The sequence below is a fragment of the Haliotis cracherodii genome, unplaced genomic scaffold, assembly GCF_022045235.1.
Source record: "Haliotis cracherodii isolate W230 unplaced genomic scaffold, xgHalCrac1.p SCAF_1, whole genome shotgun sequence".
In the NCBI taxonomy this organism is placed as follows: domain Eukaryota; kingdom Metazoa; phylum Mollusca; class Gastropoda; order Lepetellida; family Haliotidae; genus Haliotis; species Haliotis cracherodii.
In genome coordinates this window covers 1,012,190-1,024,806 of record NW_027266264.1, presented here as the reverse complement: position 1 = coordinate 1,024,806, position 12,617 = coordinate 1,012,190, and the positions used below count along the sequence as shown (strand labels likewise).

General features: G+C 43.4%; 1 protein-coding gene across 2 annotated transcripts; it reads right to left on the bottom strand.

The window, feature by feature from the left end:
* Window positions 1-2,869: 2,869 nt before the first annotated feature.
* LOC139458613 (protein FAM167A-like) lies at window positions 2,870-10,959 on the bottom strand. 2 transcript variants are annotated; one of them, XM_071240039.1, is made up of 3 exons: window positions 10,878-10,959; window positions 4,941-5,343; window positions 2,870-3,124 (listed from the first exon to the last, which is right to left on the bottom strand). In XM_071240039.1, exons 2-3 carry the CDS (start codon window positions 5,292-5,294, stop codon window positions 2,870-2,872), a joined length of 609 nt encoding a protein of 202 aa, XP_071096140.1. In that variant the 5' UTR covers window positions 5,295-5,343; window positions 10,878-10,959. The 2 variants fall into 2 exon arrangements, with proteins under 2 accessions (XP_071096140.1, XP_071096147.1); XM_071240046.1 differs by lacking the exon at window positions 10,878-10,959 and adding an exon at window positions 5,499-5,548.
* Window positions 10,960-12,617: the final 1,658 nt, after the last annotated feature.

Below are 12,617 nucleotides of genomic sequence, written 5' to 3'. Positions count from 1 at the left end.
CTACATGCAAAGTCTAGCTGCCCTACATACAAAGTCTGGCTGCCCTACATGCAAGGTCTGGCTGCCCTACATGCAAAGTCTAGCTGCCCTACATGCAAAGTCTAGCTGCCCTACATGCAAAGTCTGGCTGTCTACATGAAAAGTTTGTAGTTGTTCACACTGACAAGACCTCAAATAACCTAAACCATTATATGTAAGCATCGCCACATAAATTGTTTGATCAAAGAACTTGGGTTAAGTGACATATCAAATAGTTCCACATTAAAGGATAGTATGTAAACTGAGGAAGAATATTTGTTTATATTTTGAAATTTAAAATCAACCGACAAACCGGAGGGGAAACTTCATTCCCTGATTCATGGGGCAGTCGTCACACCACGTGGGGACCACAGATACACTAGCTAGCTCTCTTCATTTGTTTGTTTCTTTGGGGTTTAACGGCGCACTCAGCAATATTCCAGCTATATGACGGTTGCTTGTAAATAATCGATGTCTGGACCAGGCAATCCACTGGTAGACATCATGAGCATCGATCTACGCAATTGAGATACAATGACATACATCAACCAAGACAGATAGCAGCACTCGATCCCGTTAGTCGCCGTTTACAATAAGCATAGTGGCCTCTTACAACAAGCATGGATCACTGGAGACCAATTCTAACCAGGATCTTCACGGGTCGTATCTATCTGAGATTGGGGACAGTTTGGCAAACTATGTTTACCGAGAAGGCAATATATAAACGTCCTCACCAATAACATCCTTGTGGAATTTGGGGATAGGGCATTTAGGCAGAAGTAAACATCTCCATGGGCTCCTGCTGTGCCCCCTGATGTTTCTGTGTGTATATAAGATGGTATTTCTGCTAGGATTGACAAAACACAGGAATGTAGCCAAGATGTTTAAAATAAACTTTAGGTACATCAATGATCTAATATCGTACAATAACAGTCAAATAACCAATTTCCTTCACCTTATTGTGAACTTTTGGAGTCATCGTTATTGGATAGCGACTCTAAAGTGAGTGAGGGAGTGAGTATGGTTTTACGCCGCTTATTATATTCCAGAACTATCACGACGAGGACACCAGAAATGGACTTCACATATTCACACATTGACTATGGAACGGGCTTTGTCCCTTTGATTTATTTGATAAAATAGCTATTTGACATTTCCATTGTAATGCATAAATTCAAGCTAACTGAATGAACTTTACATGATAAATGAATCAAATTCACTTCATTATGTTCATGAGATACTTCATACAAATCAAAAGTGATTTAAGTATCATAATATATATTTTCTTCGTGTGAAACTAGGGGCACGTTTGGCCCAGTCGTCTTAGGCCCCGCGAATCGCTGTGCAGAGTTGCGCCCCTTGGGCACGCCAGAAACCTCGGTTCGCCCGATTACGTTTCTAGGTTTGTCAGCACCTTACCTGTGCTCGTTGGTTTCACCGAAGTGGTAAACGTCTGAGACCTGCATCACTTCAGGCTTTCCTCCCACATTGAGCTGACACGCCGTGATATAACTGGTATACCGTTAAAAGCGGAGTTAAACCCAACTCACTCACTCGTTGGTGGGTGAAATAGCATTTCATAAGTTGTGAACCTGAATATGTCAGAATAATCACCTTAATTTGTGTTGTGTTTGTTCAGCGTTCAGTGCTAATTCGGATAAGTATAGTGAGCATGTGATAGACACAACTGGATATTAAAAATGATTAACAAAAAACATATTTCCAACAAGTGGCATGATATCAGTTTGTTATGAACTTTACACTGAAAAGCTTACTGGGCTCGAGCTCTAAACGGGAGACGTATCAACATATGAAAAAACATGACCAGTGGGGTCTGAGAGAGGTTGGCGCAAAGGATGTTTTTCAAAAAGGGTTACTTCGTTTTAGCTTGGGGCATATGAACCATGTTGTGTGACATTGCAGTGTCAGGATATAAACGTATCAATTGAACAGTATTTGTTTCGTGCAACACTTCATTTCTATCTAAGTAAATATCACGTTCGATGTGTCATGTACGTGTAGCGCACTGCCTCTGCACTAACTTCTGCAGTTCGTGTATTGGGACACTCATGTTACACACACGAGCTATTGTAGGACGAGGGTGCTCCACGTCATCTAATAGCGATCGCTCATTAGATAAGAGTACTCCACATGTACAAACAGCGGTCTTCGATTGGACGAAAGCCTCCAATTGTGTTAGAAATATTTCAGTCTTGCATGACAACGGTAAAAGGATCTATACCGAAACAGTATTAAAGAAGTTGTTATCTATAAATTGTGTCTACTTTATAAACAGGAGGATGAAAGAAACTCAGTCTGCCCCCAAAATACAAAGTACGTTCTTGATGTGTAGTATTGGCTCAAGGTCAAGGCCGTCCTGGTCAATGGCGTTCTTTTTAAAATATGTGTTACGACATGCGCTCTGACACCGGATGTTCCTGGTGTTACGACATGCGCTCTGACACCGGACGTTCCTGGTGTTACGACATGCACTCTGACACCGGATGTTCCTGGTGTTACGACATGCGCTCTGACACCGGATGTTCCTGGTGTTACGACATGCGCTCTGACACCGGACGTTCCTGGTGTTACGACATGCGCTCTGACACCGGATGTTCCTGGTGTTATGACATGCGCTCTGACACCGGACGTTCCTGGTGTTCTACATGACAGCCCGATGTCCGGTGTGCGTGTTCTGGGAGATGGTGGGTGATCCTGTCCGTAGGTTTGGCCTCCATTGCGGCAATATCGTGGGGGTATAGGATTCACACATTGTACCCATGTGGAGAACAGTACCCGAGTATTTAGTGCGTTGAGCTGCTGTCTAAGCGCTGGGCTATGTCACGTGACCTCAACACATGGAGAACCTCCTGCGAGACATGTTCATCCTTGTGATGCCGAGTTGTTTTAATGGAGTGTCACTCAATGACGACACGGGAAGGTCAAGGACATCCGACATCTCATTTAGCTCCTCGAGCTCTGATTGGACGTCTTCTAACATCTCCTGATGCTCTTCACAACTTCTGCGTAGTTTCAGCTGCGCAATGTCTTGTTTGATAGTCAGGAACTGTCTTGCGAGTGTTTGGTCCTGTGTGCGCATCTCCTCCTGTGACATTAAAGCATAAAATCAGAATGATTGCATTCAGATGACTTGGCATTACCGAGGCATTCATAACTGATTGCATTCAGATAATTGGGCGTTACTGAGCAATTGTACTTTTTATTCACTTTACCGAAAAACTCGGGTCTCAGATTACACACTTGATGTGACACATTTACGCCGGTGAACCTAATCGGAAACATAAGTTTGAGTGGCTGGCGTGAAACCCCAGTGACGTCACAAGTTATAAGCAAAATATTCTTGCTGATGTGGACATACAGTGGCATTCCTTTACACCGAACCCCCTTTACACCGAACCCCCTTCATCTAGAACCCCGTAAAGAACCTCTCGTAATATTTAAATGACTGTGCTCCCCAACAATGATTCGCTGAACAGGAAATTTGTTAATCCCAGCGATTTTACTGTGAATGCACCGCTCGGATTAGCGGGTTTTTAATGTACACAAGGTTCACTCTACACATCTCAAGTATAATAATAATAATTATAAAAATAATAATAATAGATCTCGTGTCATCGTACTGCGCTTAGAATGACATTATCTACATGGAGCAGAAAGGAGCCAGAAAGGGATGTTGGGGCTGTAAGGATCCATTGATCCCATTTCAGAAGAGGAATATTTTAGGGCGATTCTTTCAGCCCTTTGCTTTCTGTTTGTCATTAAATCGTTTAAGCTTTTCGCTAAGAAAAGAGGAAGGTTATCATCCTGGACCTCCTTAGCACAGATCCCCAACACCCTTTACTCACCTCCTTTACATGGATGACCTTGAACTTACTGCCAATGGCGGATTTACACTCAAAAACAGATTCTGCTTGTCGAGTCCTTTTTTAATGATATCGGCATGTCCTTTGGACTCGACAAATGCAACATTCTTCATTTGAAACGTGGCTAGGTAGAAGAGGGAGGATAAGTCAGTTTACTTGGAGGAGGAGTTATTGGCCATCTCGTGGAAGGTCAGGCCTACACGTACTTAGGGATGCAGATTAGGGACAAACTCCAGAATGCCCAAAGTACAAATGTAGACGGAAGAAAATCTGGAGTTCAGAGCTGAACGCTGGTAATAAAGTCAAAGCCACAAATACTTATGCTGTGCCCGTCCTTTCGTATTCTTTTGGTGTTGTTGATTGGACGAAACAAGAAATTCAGGGTATCGACACCCTCACACGAAGAATCGTGTCAGACAATAGATCCCACCATCCTCGCTCTTCCCTCAATCGCTTATATTTAACAATCATTATGGGAGGTCGTGTTTTGATTAACGTTGGGGATTTTCATGATAGAATTGTTTTGTGCATTTTTGCACACATTTATTTGTCTGATGATCCTCGTGTGAAGCATGTCAAGACACATGATGAAAACAAGGCATTCCACAGTTTTAGTAAACGAGCCAAGGATGTGGGACATAATCTCAATGTCGGTGTTGATTTTGTTGATGGTTCTATACTGCTGGGCGGTGCAGAAATGAGTGCCAATCAAGCAAAGTGCAAATCGGCCCAGACTCAGGTTTTTAAGGAGCGCTTTCTGAACGACCACTGCATCGAGTTTATGTGTAGTGTTGAGAAGGATGCAGTGTTGGGGAGTCTTCACATTCACTGAAAAGTTCTGGGTGGGTTTGACGAGGCAGAGCTTCCTGGGAGAAGTCCCATTCGCTATCTGGGCTGCGCTTAGAGGGAGCAAGGTCCCCGAGCTGATGATGAACATAACCAGCCTGACTGTGCCAGGATCACCCAAACCCTCTGCATTTTTTATTTTAATCTGTAAATAATAATAATAATAATAATAATAATAATGGGTTCACCAACCAGCTCGTTGCGGAGCCACTCCAGTGCGTCGTTGATCCGCTTCTTTCTGTCGTCAGTCAACTTCCCATCGTTTTCATTCAGTAGAACTTCCTTCGGTGGAAACCTGGGTTTCTCGATGTGTTCCGCTTGCCAGGCAAGAATGCTGGCTCTGCGCGTTGTCAGCTTCAACCTCGCAGTTGTCTCTTTCAACTTCGACAATGCTGAAGAGTGATCAACACTTCGTCGGTGATCTTCGATAGTTTCCGGAGTATTTACTGAATGTTCATCCCCATCAGAATCTTCTCTGATGACCGGTAGATGTCGCCGCTTGTCTTTTGGAGTGTGACTGCCTTCATCTTTCCGTCCAACCATCATTGTCTCTAACACCAAGTGTCGGGGGAGCTTCACGTTATAGCCGAAATACCTGAAAAAATACATTGAATGGATATACGGATTTACAAAAAAATATTTTTTTAGCAACTGTTCACGAAACAAGACGTTTACAATGTCGTACTTTGTACAGAAAACGAAATAATGTATGATCCGAAATCCGTGCAATTTACTGGCCTTTGGACTCACCAAACATACTTCTGTTGATAATGTAAAGTGTTTTGACGCTGTTGATTTATTCATGGCTGATAGTTTCCATACCCATGTTTTAACGTTTTCAGCAACTGATTCTCTGCTGAAAAAGCCACACATTAACTTAGCTGCACACAGTTAGGACAGCCATGAGATGCCAGTGGAGAGCCTTGTCAGCCGGTGTGGTGGGCTGTGAGGCGCGTCTCTTCAGGGGGACCCGGGGAGGGGGAAATGGGAGGGACTGACGAGGATATTTCCCACGCTGTGTGAGTTTGATGAAAGGTGGAAAATTAGTTTTGAAATGAGCGCAGTTGGACTTTATTCTTTTATTGAGATTCTCATAAAGCTTGCTCTGCGCTTCACAAGGATCGGGAATCATTAGGCTGGGACTGGAGGGCGTGTACGGGGATTCACGCAAGCAATGCACTTGAGGGACAACAATGTGTTAGGTAAGGGGGAATAATTCTGGTCGACGGGGAGTCCATAAGAGCACACTGGCGTTAATGGTGGTTGAAATGAATGTGTTAAATAGCAAGATCATACACCGTGTCATTTGCTTCGTTTGTTTGTTGTTTAAGCCACATCTACTGCAATCCGTCACACCCACCCTTCACTGTGTTCACCAACTGTCTTTCTTCACAGTAGTCATCAACTGTCATCCTTCACAGTGTTCATCGACTGTCACCCATCACTGTGTTCATCAACTTTCACCCTTCACTGTGTTCATCAACTGTCATCCTTCACTGTGTTCATCAACAGTCATCCTTCACTGTGTTCACCAAGTGTCACCTTCACAGCATTCATCAACGGTCATCCTTCACTGTGTTCATCAACTGTCATCCTTCACAGCATTCATCAACTGTCATCCTTCACAGTATTCATCAACTGTCACCTTCACAGCATTCATCAACTGTCATCCTTCACTGTGTTCATCAGCTGTCATCCTTCACAGTATTCATCAACTGTCACCTTCACAGCATTCATCAACTGTCATCCTTCACTGTGTTCATCAACTGTCATCCTTCACAGTATTCATCAACTGTCATCCTTCACAGCATTCATCAACTGTCATCCTTCACAGTATTCATCAACTGTCACCTTCACAGCATTCATCAACTGTCATCCTACACAGCATTCATCAACTGTCATTCTTTACTGTGTTCACCAACTATCTTTCTTCACAGTATTCATCAACTGTCATTCTTCACTGTCTTCATCAACTGTCATTCTTCATTGTGTTCATCAACTGTCACCTTCACAGCATTCATCAACTGTCATCCTTCACAGTATTCATCAACTGTCAATCTTTACTGTGTTCACCAACTGTCTTTCTTCACAGTATTCATCAACTGTCATTCTTCACTGTGTTCATCAACTGTCATCCTTCACTGTGTTCATCAACTGTCAGTCTTCACTGTGTTCATCAACTGTCATTCTTCACTGTGTTCATCAACTGTCATCCTTCACTGTGTTCATCAACTGTCATCCTTCACTGTGTTCATCAACTGTCATCCTTCACAGCATTCATCAACTGTCATCCTTCACTGTGTTCATCAACTGTCATTCTTCATTGTGTTCATCAACTGTCATTCTTCATTGTGTTCATCAACTGTCACCTTCACAGCATTCATCAACTGTCATCCTTCACAGTATTCATCAACTGTCAATCTTTACTGTGTTCACCAACTGTCTTTCTTCACAGTATTCATCAACTGTCATTCTTCACTGTGTTCATCAACTGTCATCCTTCACTGTGTTCATCAACTGTCATTCTTCACTGTGTTCATCAACTGTCATTCTTCACTGTGTTCATCAACTGTCATCCTTCACTGTGTTCATCAACTGTCATCCTTCACTGTGTTCATCAACTGTCATCCTTCACTGTGTTTATCAACTGTCATCCTTCACTGTGTTCATCAACTGTCATCCTTCACAGCATTCATCAACTGTCATCCTTCACTGTGTTCATCAACTGTCATCCTTCACTGTGTTCATCAACTGTCTTTCTTCACTGTGTTTATCAACTGTCATCCTTCACTGTGTTCATCAACTGTCATCCTTCACAGCATTCATCAACTGTCATCCTTCACTGTGTTCATCAACTGTCATCCTTCACTGTGTTTATCAACTGTCACCTTCACTATGTTCATCAACTCTCTTCCTTCACTGTGTTCATCAACTGTCATCCTTCACAGCATTCATCAACTGTCATCCTTCACTGTGTTTATCAACTGTCATCCTTCACTGTGTTCATCAACTGTCATCCTTCACAGCATTCATCAACTGTCATCCTTCACAGCATTCATCAACTGTCATCCTTCACAGCATTCATCAACTGTCACCTTCACTATGTTCATCAACTGTCATCCTTCACTGTGTTCATCAACTGTCATCCTTCACTGTGTTCATCAACTGTCATCCTTCACTGTGTTCATCAACTGTCATCCTTCACTGTGTTCATCAACTGTCATTCTTCACTGTGTTCATCAACTGTCATCCTTCACTGTGTTCATCAACAGTCAACAGTCAACTGTCATGGTATATTGTCTATTGTCCAGCTTTACAGGGAAGGTTTTAGTATGTTTGTACAACTGCCAAACATTATAACGTGATATGTGGTCTTATCTGGGTATCTGCCGTCCACGATTACCTTCATGGCTCAGACCCCATGAGACAAATACCTACAGCAACACTGTAACCATTACTTATCATGGCGTTAAACACACAAGGATCTGTTACCACTGGAGGTAATTGCGGCGCCCATATAAACCTCTCAGCCCTACATAATTATTGCTGACAGTCAGATGCATGTATGATGATTTTAACAGTAAGAAACAACTCCATTTACCGTCACCGTTCACCATACAAATACCCAATACATGCACTAGAAGCAGCACATGCTCTCAAGTCTTGTCTGAGCAAGTCGTACTAATGTTTAAAGGAATGTTACGGGGGGGGGGGGGGGGGGGGGCATTGTTGAAGCTGGATGTCACGGTGCGACGTTGGTGTTCAACACTGATGACATGTCACGGTGAGGGATCGGTGTTCAACACTGATGGCATGTCACAGTACAAGGTTGGTGTTGAACACTGATGGGTGTCACGGTGTGGGATCGGTGTTCAACACTGATGGCATGTCACGGTGAGGGATCAGTGTTCAACACTGATGGCATGTCATGGTGAGGGATCGTTGTTCAACACTGATGGCATGTCACAGTAAACTGTTGGTGTTCAACACTAATAACATGTCACGTTGTGGGACCCGTGTTCATCACTGATGGCATGTCACGGTGTGGGATTGGTGTTCAACACTGATGGCATATCACGGTGAGGGATCGGTGTTCAACACTGATGAAATGTCACAGTACAAGTTTGGTGTTCAACACTGATGGATGTCACGGTGTTGGATCGGTGTTCAACACTGATGGCATGTCACGGTGAGGGATCGGTGTTCAACACTGATGGAATGTCACGGTGAGGGATCGGTGTTCAACACTGATGGCATGTCACAGTACAAGGTTGGTGTTCAACACTGATGGATGTCACGGTGTGGGATCGGTGTTCAACACTGATGGCATGTCACAGTACAAGGTTGGTGTTCAACACTGATGGATGTCACGGTGTTGGATCGGTGTTCAACACTGATGGCATGTCACGGTGAGGGATCGGTGTTCAACACTGATGGCATGTCACGGTGAGGGATCGGTGTTCAACACTGATGGCATGTCACGGTGAGGGATCAGTGTTCAACATTGATGGCATGTCACGGATTGGGATCGGTGTTCAACATTGATGGCATGTTACAGTACAAGGTTGGTGTTCAACACTGATGGATGTCACGGTGTGGGATCGGTGTTCAACACTGATGGCATGTCACGGTGAGGGATCGGTGTTCAACACTGATGACATGTCACGGTGAGGGATCAGTGTTCAACATTGATGGCATGTCACGGATTGGGATCGGTGTTCAACATTGATGGCATGTCACAGTACAAGGTTGGTGTTCAACACTGATGGATGTCACGGTGTGGGATCGGTGTTCAACACTGATGGCATGTCACAGTACAAGGTTGGTGTTCAACACTGATGGATGTCATGGTGTGGGATCGGTGTTCAACACTGATGGCATGTCACGGTGAGGGATCGGTGTTCAACACTGATGGCATGTCACGGTGTGGGATCAGTGTTCAACATTGATGGCATGTCACGGATTGGGATCGGTGTTCAACATTGATGGCATGTTACAGTACAAGGTTGGTGTTCAACACAGATGGCATGTCATGGTGAGGGATCGGTGTTCAACACTGATGGCATGTCACAGTACAAGGTTGGTGTTCAACCCTGGTTCATGAGCGTTTGACGATTCCAACCTTTACAACAACTCTGCTATCCACCCCAGAGGGTGCTTTGTCAAGTCAAATGGAGAGAGTAATTAGCTGATGGAACTGCCTGGAATGTAGAACTCGAGAAACCGATGGTGTAGTTGTGTAACGTTGATGACTGTGTTTATCGTTATACGTTTGTTTATTTGTTTACTGTTGATTAGTGAAACAGGCTGGTCACCATCAGAATACTTCAGTTATATGAAGGAAGGATGTGATGGGTTTCTAGTCGATGAGCAAACTTGTAAGGCACACTTTTATTGTCAAGAGTGTCTTTGAAGATATTTTAATCCTCCACGGTAATATTCTCTATGCTTTAACGTTCGATGTTCTGAACTTTTTTCTTCATTAATGCTTTCTTTACATTTTTTACGGCGAGAATTCCTATTTGATTCAGGCATGATCGCCGCGGACATTATGTTGAAAAAGTCATGTTCCCTTCTTGATATCACGTGGTCATGAAGCTGATAAATTCTGTATATGAACTGAAAATCCGATTTTATGAATTGCCATCATTGTAGCCATTTAAAAAAAACTCAAATTCTATCATTACTTACACACATGCTGGTGCGCTTGTGGGGAATGTGTGTGTTTGTGTGTGGAGGGGGTCGACATTGTGTGTGTGTGGGGGGGGGGGGGGTCACATGCCGTACATACAGCTTACATAAAAGTGTGTCATGGGTGGATATTCGTCGGAATAGAGTCGGAAACTATTCTCATTGAGTCAGTTTGATATTCTATTCTCAATGAGAAAAACCTGTGCGCCAGGCACGCTTCCGTGACGCAGCCATCAGACATCGCCTTACATGACGCAGCCATCAGACATTGCCATCCATGACGCTGCAGAAAGACCGGCTGGATATAGGGTCTTATTGTGTGGCAAACATGTGAACAAGCTTTTTAACATTTTTAAGAAAATATTTAAAAAGTGTCTTTGCGAAATTGTAGATATTACAAGCAATATGTTGTGAAAATAATGGATGACTTGTACCTACCTATTGCCAGGCTGAAGCCTATGATGTGTATGCCATCCGTCGGCTGCCCATCAAATATGTATGTGTTTTCTAACGATGTTCCTGCCCCTTGTGATGAGACGCGATCAGCGGAGCGGTGAAGGCGGAACCCTGTAATCCGTCTTACCTCCATTGACTGAACCCTCATTGTGGCCCTAATACCCCCACACTGACGCCTGTCAACAGTCAGATAATACAAGCCTAGAAGCCTTCAGCCGGAACCAGATCAACGCACAGGCAGGTGGCTGTGCCTGCTTAGGTCGCATGCTCGGGAGCAATGTAGGAGAGTGGTTTATATGTACCTTGATTGTTTTACTTCCCGAAAAAGATAGCTAATTTCAAAATATCACTACGTTTATAACATTTATCAAACATATTTATAATACATCGTATTGAAGGTGTAATTAACCGTCCTAGACTCTGTGAGGAGATATCTACGGTTCCTCTGTCAATATATATGTAGGTAGACATATGTGCCTGGTTAATCTATCATTTTACCCTTTTCTCAAAATCAACACAAGCACAAAACTCCGTTATATCGATTTTGTTTGATGCCAAATGTTGAATGTTGAAATGCAAGTCCTGCTGTTCCACCTATTTCCATATTCTTACGTCGAGTGTCATTCTGTACAGTATCTGTTACATCAGGCAACATCTCAAAAGTAGTCATTACTTTCATGTAAGAAAAAATATAACATGGATATTTGCTCAAAGCCCTGATACCTTTATGACGTAATGAGTGTGCTCTCGATTTTCTTTCTCAGCTCCCTAGGGACTATACAACCCAGCCGTCTATTTGGCGGTGAAACGTTGACACACAACCATCACATCCTACCTGGTACCCATTCACGTTTGAGTGACAAGAGGCATAATTCAAAATAATAAGGGTGTTCCTTAACTTTTTTGAGTAGCCAGTGACATGACATGATGCAGCAACAGGAACAACAATGAACCTGCCTTTGTGCCGCATGAATGAGTGAGTGAATGAGTGAATGTTGCCTAGCGCCATATTCCACAATTGCCCGGCTCATCTATAGATAATGGCGCCTGAACCAGTGACTGGATGCATGAACAACTGTCCACGCCGTTTCAGCACGATGACACACAATCACCCAAGTCGACAACCCGATCCGCTTTTGTCGACTCTTACTTACAGCATAGGGTCCTGGGAACCATTGTCCCCACGAGGCAGCGGGCGTGACAACTAATTAATTTGTTCAGTTTCTGTATGGAATCATAGCCGATGGCCATACGTGTCTAAGACTGAAAGCCTCTGGCCAAAAGCACATCCGTTGTTTCATGGCTTCTTCACGTCGTGTGCGTTGTTTTCCCGATTTAGAGTCACCTCATATCTTTACACTGAATAACATGTCACAGCAATATATGTTTACAGCACTGGCTTCTTCCGGTCAGCGTCACGATATGGCTGAAATACTGCCGATGTGACGTTAAATCTTAACTCACTCACTCTTCCGGTCAGTTCGGTGTTAGTTACAGCAATATATATTTACATCACTGGCTTCTTCCGGTCAAGTAAGGTGTTAGTCACAGCAATATATATTTACAGCACTGGCTTCTTCCGGTCAGTTCGGTGTTAGTTACAGCAATATATATTTACAACAATGGCTTCTTCCGGTCAGTTCGGTGTTAGTTAAAGCAATATATATTTACAACAATGGCTTCTTCCGGTCAGTTCGGTGTTAGTTACAGCAATATTCATTT

What these genes read in the sequence shown, in the direction of transcription:
- LOC139458613 (XM_071240039.1), bottom strand. Translation starts at nt 5,294, where the DNA reads ATGATGGTTGGACGGAAAGATGAAGGCAGTCACACTCCAAAAGACAAG. An exon ending in AGTGGCTCCGCAACGAGCTG is followed by an intron (nt 3,125 to 4,940) that starts GTTGGTGAACCC and finishes TTAATGTCACAG; the next exon opens with GAGGAGATGCGCACACAGGA.